This window comes from Caretta caretta, chromosome 2 (assembly GCF_965140235.1).
Source record: "Caretta caretta isolate rCarCar2 chromosome 2, rCarCar1.hap1, whole genome shotgun sequence".
Classification (NCBI taxonomy): domain Eukaryota; kingdom Metazoa; phylum Chordata; order Testudines; family Cheloniidae; genus Caretta; species Caretta caretta.
Genome location: NC_134207.1, coordinates 160,811,981 through 160,829,676, shown reverse-complemented (window position 1 = coordinate 160,829,676; position 17,696 = coordinate 160,811,981). Strand labels below are relative to the sequence as shown.

The window sequence follows — 17,696 nt, the reverse complement described above, 5'->3', positions numbered from 1 at the left end:
AAGTAAAAGAAAAGGAGATACTCTGCTACTCAGGGTGTAAGGTACTACTTAGTGGGAGTAGTAAGGTTCTGGTGGATGAAGTGCTGTCAATAAAGATAGGTTCTTTGTGTTCTCTAGGAACCACATTTGCTTAGTTTATGACAGAACACAAGATTTTAAAACTATCAGCACTGTAGAGCCCATATAATGTCAGGCTGTAAAAATGCAAGCTGTACTCCACTCTATTTTGTGCTTACGCACAATAAACAAAATTGTCTGTAAGTTTCCAACCCTTATTGCTTACAATGGTGAATGAAGCATAAGAATAGCAACTGTATTCAGACTCTGTACCAGGTTGGCAGTTATTAAAATCCCATCTTGATGTGTAAACTCAGCACATTCAATATGGAAGTCACGAGAGAAGTATATAAAGATACAGTTCTAGCAACCCTTGTAATTTCATCGCGAGTCTCATGATATTTGGTGTTCTTCTGAAAGCCCCAGCTACTGGATTCCTGTGAATACAGGAGAATATCGGCTGTCATGTTTTTAGAAAAGTAATCTAGTTTGAAAACGTGAGCTGAGTGCACTCTGTAGGGTCAGAAACCAGAAGGCAAAGTGACACCCAAAGTCATTAGCAAAAAAAAGAACCACACCTCATGATCTTCAAGACAGGCTCATGATCTTTGAATGGGTGGGTGTGGAAATACTCGAGATATACTACACTAAAAAGCTATTTATTTATTTTTTTTTAAAAATCACTATTACAAATGCCACCCTTTTGGGTAATTGATGGCACGTTAGTTTTCCATCACCAACTCCATCAGTGGTGTTTGTTAGTAGCATGGGTTCACTTAAGTTTCATCATTCTTGCACGGATACAAAATCAGTTTTTTTTTTTTGAAGAAGGGAAAAATAGGACAGTTGCAGGTAGCATTTAGGTGAATGGTATTTGGTAGGAGTGGGTTGAGTAACCTCAGACTCATGTCACATGTTACTTGATATTATTTTGTATTCATTTTTTATTATTGCGGTCCTATTGCTGTTTGGATTTTGTTTTTCCTCTTTAAATTTAAGGGGATTCAATCCTTCTTCTCTACTCTGAAAAGTTCATATGTTGTTTGGAACCAAATAAGGATAAAAACAGCAACTTCTATAGTTTTAGCCCTCCCCACAATTTCTTTTTAATATGTGTCTTAGCCTATTAAGCTAATTTTAATATGTTTAAACTCAGAATCCTCCTTATGAGTAAAAGTGCCTATCGTTACTAGGAAAAATGATGTTTGCTTAACTCATGTTAGCTAACAGACAGTAACAAACATGAGGCAAGAGCCTAGAGAAGACAAGGCAGTTTGTAGTTTTCACATGAGTTAGCAGACCAAGTAAAGACTGTGAGGGAAGCTGGGGTTTATCAACCTGCTAACTACAAACCACCTTGTCTTCATCAGGTTCTTAAACCATATCAGTTTCCACAGGCTAGCCAACACAAGTTAAGAACCCACCTTATTTTCTAGTGAAGGCAAGGCCCAGCTGAACACATCCTGCTCCTTATTCAGCACAGAGATGCATCAGATCAGAGAAGAATCGCAGAAACACCAGTCAACTGTTTATCTTTTCTCACCAGTCAGGGGTCATTTGCTACTGCAGTAGCTACAGGCTTTGCTGCCTTGTAAGCGACAGGCAGCTGCACAGCTTTAGTGTAAGGGCTTGGCTAAACTTGCACGTTATACCGCAATAAAGCCTCCCAGAGCGCTCTACCTTACTCCCCGTCCACACTGGCAAGGCACATAGAGCGCTCCGACTCCCTGGCTGAAGCACTCCTGGTACTCCACCTCCACGAGAGGATTAACGGCTCTTGTGTATTGGGTGAGACGCTGCAGCTCCAGTGTAAACGAGGAGTTACCTTACAGCGCTCTGATTGACCTCCAGAAACGTCCCATAATCCCATTAACTGAAGTGGCCTCTCTTGTCTTTGTTGTGAACTCGGGAGGAATGCGGAAGTGGCCCTTTCAAAGCTCCCTTTCAGAGTGCCAGCTGCTTATCTGGTCTGAGAAAAAAACCAAACAGCTAATGTTTGTTTTGAGTGATTGAGAGAGAGGCGGGGGAAGGAGGGGGGTCTGAACTTACAAGACAGCATGCTGACACACTCTCAACACCCCAAAAACCCACTCTCTCTCCCCCCACATACACACAACACACTCCACCCCGCCCCCTCCCCATTTGAAAAGCACATTGCAGCCACTTGAATGCTGGGATAGCTGCCCATAATGCACCACTCCCAATGCAGCTGCAAGTGCTGCATATGTGGCCACGCCAGTGAGCTTGCAGCTGTCAGTGTGGACAGACTGCAGCGCTTTCCCTAGCGTGCTCTCCGAAGGCTGGTTTAACTCAAAGCGCTCTACAGCAGTAAGCGTAGACAAGCCCTAAGTAACACCACTGGTGAGCAGTCAGTACGTAGTGGTCTGCAGCAGTGAAGGACTGAAGAAGAGATGTTTGCAAAGAAACAGAAGCAGAGGAGAGAAAGGAAATTAAAATATATTTATGCCTGCAATATTCCTTTTCACCCTGAAGGCTAAAGATAATGTCACTGGTGACAAAGAGACCAACAGGCATCACAAAACTGATTTATGTTGCTCACCAAATGAATGGACAGCAATCATCACGTCAACTGGATTTGTTCTGCCCCTTTTCCTAAACCATTCTTCATTCCCATGAGATGGAGTTTGCTGTAGCAGACAATCAAATTAACTCCTAACCACTCAACCTAATTTCATCCAATTATTTTATAAAATTCACCTTTGTTTGATACCAAGCATGACAAATTTCAGCCCCAAAGCAGTTTGCTTCAAAAGGGAATTAACAACTAGAAAATACAGGTTCAAATGAGTTGTCAATTTAAAATATAAATTTAGATATGTTGAGGCCACTTTTAGGCCATTATGGTCATCTAGTCTGACTTCCTGAATAATATAGGCCATAGAACTGCACCAATGAATTCCTGCATCGAGCCTCGTAACTAGTAGTTTGCAGCCAGCATATTATTTGTGTGTGTTATATCTCTCTCTCCTACCCCATGTCTGTCTTGTCTATTTAAATGGAAGCTCTTCAGGGCAGAAACTATTATATGTTTGTAGAGCACCTAACATAATGCCTGATCTTGGTTGGCCCCCTAGGCACTACTTTAATAAATATGAACAATATTCAAAAGACAGCCAATCTTCATTTAATGACTCCAGGCAACGGAGAATTTCCATTGGTAAGTTATTCCAGTGGTTAGTTAACCTCACTTAAAAATGTATGCTATTTCCAGTTTGAGTGTTTCTAATAAGGCTATTGGAAAATTCTTCTTCAAAGTTGTTGGTTTTTTAACTTGTATTTATTTATTTGTTTGTTTTTCAAAAAGTGTCTGTGTTGTGATAAATTTTGATTTTTTTGTTGAAAAATACAAACACGACAAAACCAAAAAGGTTTGGATTTTCAGCTGAAAACTCAAAATATGTCCGCTTTGGAAATGTCACCACAGTGCCACATGGAGTTACAGTTTATTTGCCTCAAATCACCACTCTCTTGTATGGGCTGGGATCACCCAGTGAATTTCATTGCCCACGATGCACTATGGACACATGACTCCCAGGATGCTCACCCTCCCCTTACCAAAAGGGAACCCAGCCTATAGAGGAGAGAGCAGGAGGCTCACAAACTACAACTTCCATGAGGCCCAGCAGCAGCATTTCTGAATTAACATATTCTGTTTTTCAGTCAAAATATTTCAGTTTTGCTTTTTCACCTGAAAGTCAACATTTTCCACAAAAAAATACCAAACACACACACTTTTTCTGACCAACTCGAATTTCTAACTTCTACTTCTAGCCATTGGAACTTGTTATGCCTTTGTCTGCATAAGCAGGGGTCCTTCTAGTATCAGGTATTTCCTCCTGGTGCGTATACTTCTAAACGGTAATCAAGATGCCTCTTAACCTTCTTTGCTTATGCTTTGATCCTGTGCTGAAAGAGCATCAATGTAGAAGTCTCTGTATGAAACTAACAAAGTCATTTAATTAGGTTCCTTCTTGAACTGAGAGTCAGAAATCTTTCCAAACACTACTTCCTCTCTCAACCAGTTTACTCATTAAGGGCCTGATTCTCCATCTCTTTAATTCAATGCCAACATTTTCATTGACTTCAGTAGGTTCAGGATTGAGCCTTAAAGGGCCTGATGCTGCAAGACTTGTCATATGCACAACTCCATTGGCTTCAACTAGAGTTCTGAAGTTAATAGCTGTAGGATGAGGCACCATGTTGTATGGTTCTGTCATGTAAACCTATGCCAATGTAGTTCTAAAACATAACAGACTCTTCTTATGTGAAGAAAGAATATGATTTTTTAAACACTTTTACGCTACCTAGCTGAGTAACCCATCAAAGCTAAAACAAAACAATAGCACAGCTGAAGTATGGTTTATCATGGTTTAAATAAAAAGACCATAAATCCTTTGTCATTTGATAGTGTTGAGCTCCATTCTTTCTCCCCACACCTGCCCCCCACAACCTACTGTCGTTCAGCTACCATCCTGTAAATATTTCAAATACATACAGTACATGCACAGTGAATAATACACCTTAAAAGGAATGGGGCAAATGAATTATATCAAGAAATATATAAACATACACACACTAAGCCTTTTTTTCCTACTTTTAGCTGAATTGAATTTCAAAGGGAAAGTGGAAGGAAATATTTAAGGACCAGTAAGAAAATGGTGGGAGATAAGTAAGTGAAACAGTTGCAGCCAAATATGTTGGGTTGAATTAATGATGAAGTAACATCAGCTGCTGAAGATCAAGTAACAAAGGAGCATTCTGACATACACTACGATATTTATTATACCTTGTTTATATTGATGTGCAGAGCTGGCCATGGTCCAACTACCTTCACAGTCTCCACTTCCATCTTCTTCAGATGGGAAGAAGTGTTATCATAAAGGAGGGGAAGTCCTGAGCTCAATTCTAAAAAGAGGCCCAAAAGAAAGAAAGAAAAAAAGCAAAATCTCAAGGAAAACTACAAGAGCATCGCAGATCAAAACACTTGGCTGCTGAGGGGATACTGTCAAAAGCTTTATATACTTTCTATTTTCTGTAATACCCTCTAAGAAGTTTTAAAATGCATTTATTGAGTCATTTTCCCTTTTCTATTTAGCAAACAAACTTCTTCCAAATTCTAATGTGACTTAAACCCACTTCGGACCAGATTCCGAGTGTCTCAAGATAAGTAGCAACTGAATTCACGAGTGTTCCCATTGACTGCCTTGGCACTACTTTGAACAAAGATGCCACTTGCGTGTTAGGGTATCAGAGTCTGGCTTCTATAGCAGACTTTCTTCTTTGAATACCCGTCTCTTATAGGTTGTCATCCGGAATTCGTCCAGCCCACTCAACAGAGTTTTTTCATTACTCACTTATGCAGAAAGAAAATACTGACAGGAGGCTCACTCTGAAAATATTGTATTGACCTATTAAACCACCTTGGGGATAGTGTGGGAGATATGAAAATTATTTAGAAATAGAAAAATATTATTTGTTTTATTAAATGTCATTTAATGAGTCCTTAACTTTTTCTGCATTTCCTTTTCTCAGTGAGGCTAGTTAATACATAAAAGTAGTTTGGACCCATTCTTCAGACTGTAGGGGTCTGATCAAAAGACCTTTGAACTCAATAGAAAGCCTCCCATTGACTTCAGTCCGATTAGGATCAAGTTATTAAATAGTCCTATTGAAGATAAGTACTGCTCGCATGGGGCCTAATTCAATAACTGTTTAAGCATGAGCTTAAATCCATCCCTACTCAGAAAAGCACTTAAGCACATACTTAACTTTAAAGAAATGGTGTCAAGTATCAGGGGGTAGCCTTGTTAGTCTGTATCCACAAAAACAACAAGAAGTCCGGTGGCACCTTAAAGACTAACAGACAGCCCCCCAACCTGAAGCAAATACTCACCAGCAATTACACACCACACCACAGAAACACTAACCCAGGAACCAATCCCCGTAACAAACCTTGTTGCCTACTCTGTCCCCATATCTACTCTAGCGACACCACCAGAGGACCCAACCACATCAGCCACACCATCAGGGGCTCATTCACCTGCACATCTACTAATGTTATATATGCCAACATGTGCCAGCAATGCCCCTCTGCCATGTATATTGGCCAAATCAGACAGTCTCTAGGTAAAAGAATAAATGGACACAAATCAGACATCAGGAATGATAACATAAAAAGCCAGTAGGAGAACACTTCAGTCTTCCTGGACATTGTATAAAAGATTTAAAAGTAGCTATACTTGAACAAAAAAAACTTCAGAAACAGACTTCAAAGGGAAACTGCAAAACTAAAATTCATTTGCAAATTTAACACCATTAATTTGAGCTTGAAGAGGGACTGGGAATGGCTGGCTCACTAAAAAAGCAACTTTGCCTCTCCTGGAATTGACACCTCGTCGTCAACTATTGGGAGTGGACTACATCTACCCTGATCGAACTGGCCCTGTCAACACTGGTTCTCCACTTGTGAGATAACTCCCTTCTCTTCATGTGTCACTATAATAATGCCTGCATCTATAATTTTCACTCCATGCATCTGAAGAAGTGGGTTTTTTACCCATGAAAGCTTATGCCAAATAAATATTAGTCTTTAAGGTGTCACCGGACTCCTTATTGTTTTTTAAAATATATGCTTTGCTGAGTAGGGATGGATAGCTGAATTGGAGACCAGGCAGTGAATCCAACTCCCACTGAAGTAAATAAGAGTGTTTCTGGTGACTGGGCCATTGAGTAACTCTTTCCAGGGCTGGGCTCCTTGCATTCCTGTTATCTTGTTTGATACAGTCAGTGATGACACAGTCCAGAATTGCTGACATCACATTTTCTTCCCTGGTGATAAAGCTCTGAACTAAGAAATTACATTGTGTGAATAACTTAATGCAGCTTCTTAGATAAGCTAGGATGATTTTGTATAAACAGATTCATTTTATGTTCCTGTTGGGAAAGAAAATACTGAAAAAGTACACAATTTAAATGGGTTTAAGGCAAATATAATTTATACAGTTTGCTGGATTGCACGACTGATTCATTACGTTAATATACCAGAAACCAAAACAGTTAATTTAACTTAGTTTTCACTGTTCAACTTGCAAATAGTCATACAAAACAAACACATAAATAAATAAATCCTAAAAAAAAAATCTTTACAGTGCTAACATTAAGTTTAAAAGACATCAAATCTCTCTCTCAAAAAAACAAAAAACCTTTAAAAAATGAGTGTGTTTAAAATGCAGTTGTACTCTGAAATTCTGTTAAAACAACATGACATTGTATGTTCATTGTCTCTTGCTGATTTCCATATCAAGTGTACTTGGTCTGTAAATAAGTGGAATATTTTTTTGTAACTGCTAACCTAACCTGGGATCTGAGAGCCAAGCTGGGTCCTTTCTCCCTCACTCACCATCTCCTTTAAAAGACTCTGTAGGATAAACTATGTTCTCATTGACACCTGTGCAATGCCATTAACTTCATATCACGGCCAAGGTAATCTCTGTATTGTCCCAGCTATCTTCAATGGGTTTGCACAGTTATAATTGATTGGCAACCAGTAAAAAATTCTGCTGATTACACTCACACCGGAATAGAATCCTACTCCCTCTTTCTGAGCTGTGTTGGCACGGCAGGGTTAACAGCTGCATAACATAGAAAAACTTTATTTTTGTCACTTAAGTCAGCAGATGCGATTCTGAGTACACACAGGAAGCAGATCTGCTGCTTAAGAAAGTACCATCTCTCCATAGGTACCCTTTACAGAAGAACTACATCTTAAATATAGTAATTCATACTGAAATCTATTGCTGAATTACCATCACAAAACTTGTTCAAATGTAAGATTTGTTTCTGAGTAGTTGGACGACACTTTCATAACTAAGCCACACTGAGAATCTGAAAACCAGGCAAATTTTGACTGGTTTTGTTTGCTGTACCAAATCCCATTCTCTAGTCACAAACATTTAAAGAGAGCTTAGTTTGAATATTCAGTACTCTCAAGCCCACTCCTTGTGTCTTGCTGGAGAGGATGATGGAATTTTGTATTTCATTTGAAACCATACAAGATGGAAGAGGGGTTTATGATTTCAGCCTGGACACAGGCAAATCTGGACGGATTAGGCTGACTTCTGTTCCACATGACATGAACTCCAAAGTCAAAGCTCAGGGTTAAGTGAGTCCACATGACTTGAAACAAGCAAAAAGGCAGAGGCATGGCCATTTCAAGAGACAGTAAGATTAAAAGGGGTGACCCGTGAGGTCCCATTTTCCTCACCTCCACTGAGAAACTTCCAAATATATTCTTCCATTAGTAGAGACACCACACCATGCTTCCCCATCCATCCCCACTCACTCTTGCATTCACATGCAAACTGTGCCCTTGAGACTCTCAGCAAATTAGCCACCAAGCTATTCCTTGATGCACTTTCCTTACAGACACCCCGACTGTTCATTCTACCCCCTTTCAGACACCAGTCCCCATGTCACTTCATTCCACAGCATCATACACACCACTACCACCATTTTCTTCCTTTCTGCACACGAGTTCTTCCTGTTGCACACTTCCCACCATTCACTCTATCCTGGGCCTCTGGTAGAAAGCCAGAATGCTCCTTTTAGTTTCCTCATGGGTAAGATTAGCCTTTTCCCCAGACCCATCACAAGACTCAATATTCTTAGTTGAAATAATATAAGAGGGATTTGAAGAATCCAATTAAAAAAATTAATTAGATACTAAATATCAATCCTGAAATTTCCTTGGATTCTTAATTTACAGTTTTGTAGCTGCCACTTAGTGTTTGGGGGGAAACATTGCCAAATTTATCCCAGCAGAGAGTTTTAAATCAATAAAATTCCGTGGTCACAGGATAGGGCTGGCTGTCACAGGGTGACACTAGCCTTTTAAGACGGAGCAGGGCCAGCATAGCTTTAAAAGAGAGGGCTTAGAAAGAGACCCACCCCCCAGTGAGGGGGAGCTGAATGAGTCAGGCTGAGAGCCTGGAAAGGTTCAGACAGAGGGGCCCTGGGGCTCTCACTGGGAACAGGGAGCCTTGGAGAGCTAGGACAGCCAATGAGCTGGGAGTGGGGGCAAATGGAATCTAAGTGCTAAAGGGGGAAAAAGCCCTGATAACTGTATCCCTGGGCAAATTGCTGTGACAGAATACACTCCTGTCTTCATACCCTGCACACTATTGTAATAATCTTTTGCACAAAATATGGCTTGTAACGTATCATTTGAAAACTCATAATTTGCTGGTCAGTATTGTCTTGGTGAAATATGTGTGGTAACATTGTATGTGAAGTTATAAGATTCCCCTCTTTGATGTTATTAACAGATGTTCCAAACCCCACAGCCCTGCCCAGGGAGAAGTCAGGTCTGTCCTAAACAAAGGAAGGAATGCGTGCTTGCCTTAACTTGCATCTAAGCAGTAAACAGAATCATCAAGCGGGGAGGGAAAACAAAAGTAGTTCAAACAAGTGAAAAAAAAACCCAGCAGGGAATATCCTTCCACACAGCCTCTTTGTCTCCTGGGTCTCAGCTGGAAATGTTTTTCAAGAAGGGAACTGAAACTATAAAAAGGAGGGACAAACAGCCCAAGGCACCTTTCTCTCTCTCCATGCTCATCATATTCACTGTACCTGAAAAGACAAAGGAAGCAGCCATTGGACTCTGGGGGAGTAGTCCAGACCCGAGAGTTTGGTCAGTAATCTGCTGGAACATGTGGTGAGAAACTTTGCTCTAAATTTAATATAGTTCATTAAGTTAGGCATTCGTAAATGTTTCATCTTTCTTTTTCTTGTAACCATTTCTGACTTTTATGACTCATTACTTGTACTCACTTAAAATCTCTCTTTATAGTTAATAAAGTTGCTTTACTGCTTTATCAAATCCAGTGTGTTCAATTTGAAATGTCTGGGTAACTCCATCTGGGGCAACAAGTTGGATGCATATTACTTCCTTAAAGGAATAACAGACTTAACATACTTGTACTGTCCCAGAGAGGGCTGGGCAGTATACAACAGACAGTTCGTGGGACAGATCCTGGACTGTGGGCGTGTTGGGGTCACCCTGCAGCATAACCGAGGCTGGTAAGAGCCAAGGTGTGTTTTGCTGGCTGCACCACACAGACATAGCTGGGAGTGACTTACTGGCTGCAGGCTACAGCATCAAGGCATTGTAAAGGGCACCCCAGGTTACAGGGCAGGGGTGACACAGCTACTTATTAGTCTAGATTGTGCTCTGGTATGTAACAGTTGCATAACTAAGTTTTTGTTGATTTGACCTAAGCGTGGACAATAAAACTGTATAAAAGAGACTGTGGGCAGGGCAGAGAGTTCTTAGCAAGCTGGGGAGAAGCCCTCCCTTGTTACAGTGGCCTTTCAAGGGGAGTAGGACAGTCCCACCCATGCTTAGTTGTTATCTGACTCTTGGGTTTGGGTATGGGGCAGTGGTTGGGTCAGCTGACCAGGCATCATATGATGGTAGCCTGGGGGCAGTGCTTCCCATAAGGAACAGCCTGCTCAGAGAAATCTGCAGGGAGTCCACAGTCTCCAAAACACTCCAACTGGATGGAGACGGTAGATTGGCACCAAGATCCGCCATGCAAAAGACAAGCAGTGCCCTTTTCTCTTCCAGCAGAGCAAGCTTGTTGAAAGTGGTTCTCCACTAAGTCTCATTTCAAATCAGAGAAGTAACAGCCAGGACTAATTCCCTTTTCATGTTGTGAGTTTGGAGATAGTGGAAGGGAAATGCTCTAACCGGCTGACCAACTGGGACCAAGTTGACTGTGACCAATTTGTCCAGAGAAGGTTGTTCTAATAATTCACCTCAGTCACAAGGGGTCCACGAACCATCTTTAGATACACAAATCAGTATATTTAAATTCTTAGCTACCGTAGTTCTATTGTCTCCAAGTGCCAGGTGAACACTGCTTTTGCTGGTTGGGCAATTATCAAACATGCTCCCAAGTGCCCCTGAAATGGTGGTTCCAGTACATGTCCTGTTGAAAAGCCTGCTAATGCAGTGCATACAACGTCTAAAGTAGCCCTCCCTCAACTCCTTCACACCTTACCAGGGTCCTGTGGTGCACTTGTTCACCTGATAAAATTTTCAGTGTAGTGGGGTGTCTTGGGCCAGAGTTGCTCCAGAGGCACAGGGCCTCTGAGCACATCGCTTGAGCGTCCCACAGAACTGCAGAGTATATAAGGTTATTTATCATAATGGGTCAGGTGAGGAAGAACTCTGCCGGGATCCTCAGGAAGATTTGCTGCCTCAGAGCCGTCTTCCATAGGCTTTTGAGTGGGATGGAAAGATCTGGGTCTGGAGCAGCAACAGCTCCATTCAGCTAGCAGAGCAGCCCAGTGATGGATGTAATCAACATCTCATTGGCAATGCTGTTAATTCATAAATGTTATATCGTTCCAACTTCCTGAATGGTTGGTGTGTGTTTAATGATGCATTAATTTCTTACAAAAATGGCCCCATTTTCAGAAACCAATCAATAGCAATAGCTCCCCTTCTTTGATGCTCTCTGTCTCCTTGCCTGTGACAAATCTCATGCCAGAGTAATTACTGAAAATGTGTTACATTTAATAGACTTACTATTTGGGTTTGGAACTCCAGAAACAATTTCTTTGCTGTCGGGAACAATTACTCCATAATTAGAGTGGTGATGGTGATGCCGGTGATGGTGGTGGTGATGCCTTCCGGACATTTTTGTGGTAAATGGTGCTCCACCATTTTCTTCAATGTTGAACTGATGAAGGTCAGTGTTGTTCAAGGGGTAGCTGTGAAACAAATTCCATTCAAATAAGAATCTTTTAAAGTGACAAAGCAATTATGCCTTTTTGGGGAATTTAAACTGCTTTTCTGGGACAATGTCGATTTTTCAAGAAGGTTCTTTAATTTTTGTAAACCCAAGTACTCCACCCATTTAAGATTAATTCATTTCAATTTAACTGGGAAAAAAATGGCATATATCCTACCCTAACACTTTGCACCAATGGGAGTCCTGCATGCGCAGCAAGGCGGTAAGATTTTCATGTGTGAATTATTTTCTGCTTTAAATGCTAATGATGCTTCCCCCAAAAAATATTCCATGACTCAAATGTAAATGATATATGGTCCAGAGCATGGAGCTAAGCAAACATCAAAACCCATCAGATGGGGATTTGCATTTTCATTTTTGGTAAGAGAATGCCCAGGCCATACCACAGCAATTCATCTTCAGTCTGCTTTGACTTATTAAGGAATCTAGAGAATGGGATCAGAGTAACTTCACACAGTGAGGTGGAATGAGCCTCTGAAAAAATGGTGAAAATGCTCGGGGGAAAAGTTTGACACATATGGGGAATAATAAAATTCTGAAAAAACAGTATTCTTAGTTGAGCATTTACTTGTGCCAACAATGAAATCACATTTGTGCTGGTAAATAAAGTACAAATAAATTTTGTACATATAAATATTTCTGTAAGAGAACAATAGCACACAACAATTGTGCATGCAGAAATGAAGACCAGGTTGAGATCTTAGTGAAAGTTTGCCCTTAATTCTATATCAGTATTGACTCAGATACTAACATACACTTTATTCAATAATTGGATAGGTCCTATATAAATGTATTACTTGAAATGTCTACGGCAGATGTTGATTGCTTCTTAATTCCAGCAACCAAAAAAGAGTAAGTGCTTTATGCCATCTATGCAAATTAGTGCAAATAAAGTTTCTTCCTCATGGAATATTATACATTTTAAAATATTTGAAATAGTCGTCGATATTTTATAAATTTATTAATATTCAAAATTGTAGTAGGTTTTGGAACACTGAATTAGAAAAAAAAATTAAAAAACGAGAATTTCCAGCCTATTTAGAACACATGAAGAGATACCATTTATCCACCTGCTGGCAGTTTACAACGAAAGAGAGAAAAACCTGAAAACATGAAGTAAAGACAAACTGAAGAATTAGAAGGAAAAATGAGCAGATTATTTCCAACTAGACAGCATACTATGTAGAAAAAACCTTTGTTCGTCCACCCTCTCAAAGCAAAATTAACCAGTCATTTGCAAACAGACATTGTTGTATTATTTCAAAAAGATGTGTCCAAGTGCATAACTTCGTACCTTTCCAATAACTATGGCCTTCTCAAAAAACTTTTCTAACTCTATGAGAGGCTCTGTCTGGTGGTACCTGACCGGCACTTCAATGTCAAAAGTTGGTTCATTGGGGAGGAGGTGGACCACTGCATGTTTAAGGACAGTTGGAAGTCTCCTCTCACAAAGCAAGACATTGGAACAGACTGCCAGTAATGGCACCGTAGCTACCCCACTTGTCTTAAGTGACCAGGATAAACATGGCTCAGATCTACAAGTGGTAGGTCTTGAGGAGACCGGAAGATGAGAAATATCCTCCTTAGAAACCAAATCAAATGCAAACACTAGATGACAAGCCATCTGGAGTCTGTAGTTCTCAAACTCCAAAGGTTTGGAGAAAATAACCTGACACTAGTCTCTCATTCAGCAAGACCACCACATCTTCAACACAGCAATCAACCGAAGGAAGTACTCATAGGACAAATCAGTCCAGGATAATGAGACTGCACACTAAATGAGAGTGCACGTAGACAATCCTTTTGAGGTGTCTATGACTGGGGACAATTAACTTTTTTTGTCTTATGTTATAGCTCTTTTGCACACACAAATGAATGTTCTGTAGAAAATGTCAGATTCCAGGTGACTTCGCTGCCATCCTTTGTACAATTCAACTGTTTCAAGACATTAAACCAGAGTATGGTAAAGGATCATAGAGTTGAGGGTCCTCTTTAAAAAAATGATAATAGCTGCAGGTGAGCAGATAGGCACACCGGTTGGAAGAGGAGACCAGTTGTTCATCAACATCAATGAGACCATAAAACTTCATAGATCAAGTCTCAGAGGTTGATATGGATGTGAAATAGCTGCCATATTGAAATGGAGGAAATGATTTGAGTATCTCAACTATTTAAATCATCTTTGTAATCAAATTGAGCATACCCCTAGATCTGTGAAAACGTTTCTTGACTACGTGGGTAAAGGACTCAACCTTACAGGTAAAACCCAGGGAAGTCCATCATGTCAAGGAAGTCAAGAGTTAGCTCAGCAAAGATTATGTTCACATGCATGTCCAAGTCTCCATGGGCAATGAACTATAAGGAATCCAACAGCAGCACAAACACCAGCTCAGCAACCTGAGATGTGAAATCCCCCATTTACCTTGGTGGTCTACCCGAACCAAAAGAACCATAAACTTCTATCCTTCTTCAGGGTCAAAAGTGAATGACAGACATTCAAACTCACCTTCATGGCTGGTTCCCTGTGTACATTTGCAGGATAGGACAATAATCACAGCCCACTCTCACTCCCATATGAGGTTCTGTGGGAGACTGGTGAGTCAGAGAACGCCTGGGACTGCAGCTTCTGACCTAGTGAACTGACCCTACATATGACAGACTTGGAATTATCCAATCCAAAATCTCAAACCTGAGGAATCCAAATTACCCGTTCCATGTCATTTACGCTATTTCATTTAAAGGCATTTGGAAGCCTTAATATTACATTTCCAACACACATCAAGGCAAAACTTCTAGGAGTACAGACCTCGAACTCTACCTCTCCATTGTTTGGTGTGCTCTAGCATAGGTACCTCACTGGGTCTTCTCTGTTCTTCATGGTCTTTATTTTAACCCAGAGAATTGAAACATTATCTTTCTCTACTTTTCTGCTCAACAACTTCTCCTCTTTCCTTTCCCTCTCTCTCATGGATATGTCTTGCCAGTTTGAACTGACATTGCAGTTATGTTTTTTCCCCAGCAAGGTAATGCCAACCAAAACAAAGTTTTGATCACGTCATAAGACCTCTAGTTTTTCCACTTGTTCCCCAGACTTCTCACATTGTTATAGACACCTAGTTTTTTTGTATGAGTAAACTTCCATATTTTCTCCTCCTGTATTTCTCTTTTGACCTTCCTAGTATGCCAAAATTCCACCTGGATTTTAATCTCTTAAAAGATAATTTTGCTACCCTACATCCTTTCCTCTTATTGCATCTTTCTTTGATGCTCTGCCTATTTACCTTTCTGCAACTTTTCCCTTTGCTGTACCACTCCACCTTTTCTCTGAGTTTAATGTCTCCCTGACAAGCCCTACTAGCTTACTACATCATAGATTACTTGACCATCAAGGAGAAAAGAGGTAGTGCAATACTGCCCATACTCTAAAGGAAAAAGACGAATGCTTCATTCTAAATCAGTCCATTGCCCACTCCTGGGCCACTAGCCGACCCTCATTATTCTACTAACTGCATTTTTCACAAAGATGGCAGAAGTCCAGAATTCAGATACGTAGCCCTTGACCATAAACTATTTTAATCTCACCAAAAAAGGCAGCATACATACTAAGTAGTAGGACAGATGATACAATACACATTTTTTCACTTCTTTGCCCCCTTTCATCTGCCCTGTTTCCATTGCTACTTCTAAAGCCTAGCTCTGTATCAGGCAAACATTACTTATGACATGCTGCTTATTCAATTAAAACTTTTACATTTTCCTACCATCCAGCCTTCCCCCTCCACTGTCTTATCACCACTTCACCACACTACTGTCTCCATCCTCACACAGAGGAGCCCTGAGCTTCTGACCTGATGCCTTTCCATCCCATCCTCCCAGCAATCATCCCTATTCAACTGGGAAATTCTCCCACCCTCTTACCGAGGATTTCACAAGAATGGTCTTAGCCAATATCACAGAGCTGGGCTATGAAGGCTCCCTTTCACCCATGGTGTCTGCTGCAGTCCAGGTGCTTCCCAGGGGCCTAAAGCTGTAATTGGGAGGTGATTGGTGGGCCTCCACCCCCACATGGTTTTGAGGACTCTGGGAACCCAGTGTCAGAGCAGCTCCCTGTTTTGTGCGCTAGGGGTGGGTGCGGGAAGGCATGCATGGACTACTCTGGCCATGGGAATGCTAGTACATTCAGTGGGTCTAGGTTCTCCCCCCGACAGGTGGATGGTGATTTAGAAAGAAAGGCTTCTAGATTGGAGAGTGATATTTTGTTTGACTTTCAACAAACGTCACACCTGCATCCATTTCTTGTAAAAGCATTCCCTCTGAACTAAGCACTGTAATCTCTTCATATTTAAAAAGGCTTAGCATTTCAAATGCATGTCTTCACAACCCCCTCCATCCTCCCATCCACAGCCTGAAGAATGCCTTGTATGGCGATTTGCAGCTTGCTGATATCTTTCTACAGCATCAGGTCTACACAGTATTCTTTGAACTGAATGGGCTGGGAATCTCCTGCCACCCACCTAGCTCTAATAGGAGATATTGTGACAAAGTGATTTGTGAGATAATACCTTCTCAAAACTCAAGAGGAGTTTTAACTGTGCCCCCTAAGGAGAGTCAGTGCTGGTATAAGCACACCTATTTGATTGTTTGAGGGGGAGGTTTTCAAAAAGCACAAATGAGAGTTAGGCATAAATAGGAGTCAATCTCCCTTTGCCTTTCAGTGGGTCTTGGGGCCTGACTTTCACTTGTGTCTTAAATCTCCCTCTTAACCTCCAAGGTACCATGTGGTTCTTTACAATAGGTCATTTCACACAGGGCTGGTGCGTGCAAAGGGAGTTGCTGCGTGGCCCTGTAGGCTTTCGTGTGATATATATGGTACCAGCGGACATCAAATTGTGTCCCAACATAATAGAATAGCCCCCTGGATCGTGAAAGAGAGATCTCTCTTTGGATTCACCTTTATTTCCTGTTCAAGTGCTGCTACATTTCTGTCATTTCAAAATTTTAATTTCCTTTACTGCATTTGGTTAAAAGCAACCCTAAAACATACATTAAATAGCTTGTGGTCCATTTTCTCCGTTAACACTTACATTTTAAAAATTTCAATTTTCAATCTTCTCATTTTCTCCCAGAATTTCATGAAAAGCTCAAAACCCTTAATTTTAGTTAAGGTTTGTAATTTGCTTTAACCCTGTAAAGCACCTGACCCATACAAAGTATTACTATAGGCTGTAAAGCTTGGAATATGACAGTAAGTGTGCATGAGAATAGCTATACGGCAAACAAGCTGTCGTAAATATAAAGGGAAGGGTAAACACTTTTAAATCCCTCCTGGCCAGAGGAAAAACCCTTTCACTTGTAAAGGGTTAAGAAGCTAAGATAACCTCACTGGCACCCGACCAAAATGACCAATGAGGAGACAAGATACTTTCAAAGCTGGAGGGGTGGGAAACAAAGGGTTCTCTCTGTCTTGTGTGATGCTTTTGCTGGGACCAGAGCAGGAATGCAGGTCAGAACTCCAGTAAAGAGTTAGTAAGCAATCTAGTTAGATATGCGTTAGATTCTGTTTTGTTTAAATAGCTGATAAAATAAGTTGTGCTGAATGGAATGTACATTCCTGTTTTTGTGTCTTTTTATAACTTAAGGTTTTGCCTAGCGGGATTCTCTATGTTTTGAATCTGACTACTCTGTAAGGTATTTCCCGCCCTGATTTTACAGAGATTTTTCTTTTACTTTTTCTTTAATTAAAATTCTCTTTTAAGAACCTGATTGGTTTTTCCTTGTTCTTAAGAGCCAAGGGTTTGGGTC

The 17,696-nt window shown here is 40.7% G+C and overlaps 1 protein-coding gene across 4 annotated transcripts in view; it reads right to left on the bottom strand.

Annotated features, from left to right (window-relative positions):
* The window catches only part of EPB41L4B (erythrocyte membrane protein band 4.1 like 4B), a 256,800-nt gene that overhangs the window by 85,760 nt on the left and 153,344 nt on the right, over positions 1-17,696 (bottom strand). For 3 of the 4 annotated variants that reach the window (XM_048839325.2, XM_048839326.2, XM_048839328.2), the window contains exons 16-18: positions 11,669-11,853; positions 9,670-9,705; positions 4,865-4,983 (exon numbers count right to left, since the gene is read on the bottom strand). In XM_048839325.2, coding sequence (XP_048695282.2) covers positions 4,865-4,983; positions 9,670-9,705; positions 11,669-11,853 — 340 coding nt within the window. The remainder of the gene's footprint in view (positions 1-4,864; positions 4,984-9,669; positions 9,706-11,668; positions 11,854-17,696) is intronic. The other variant, XM_048839327.2, reaches the window with a different exon arrangement.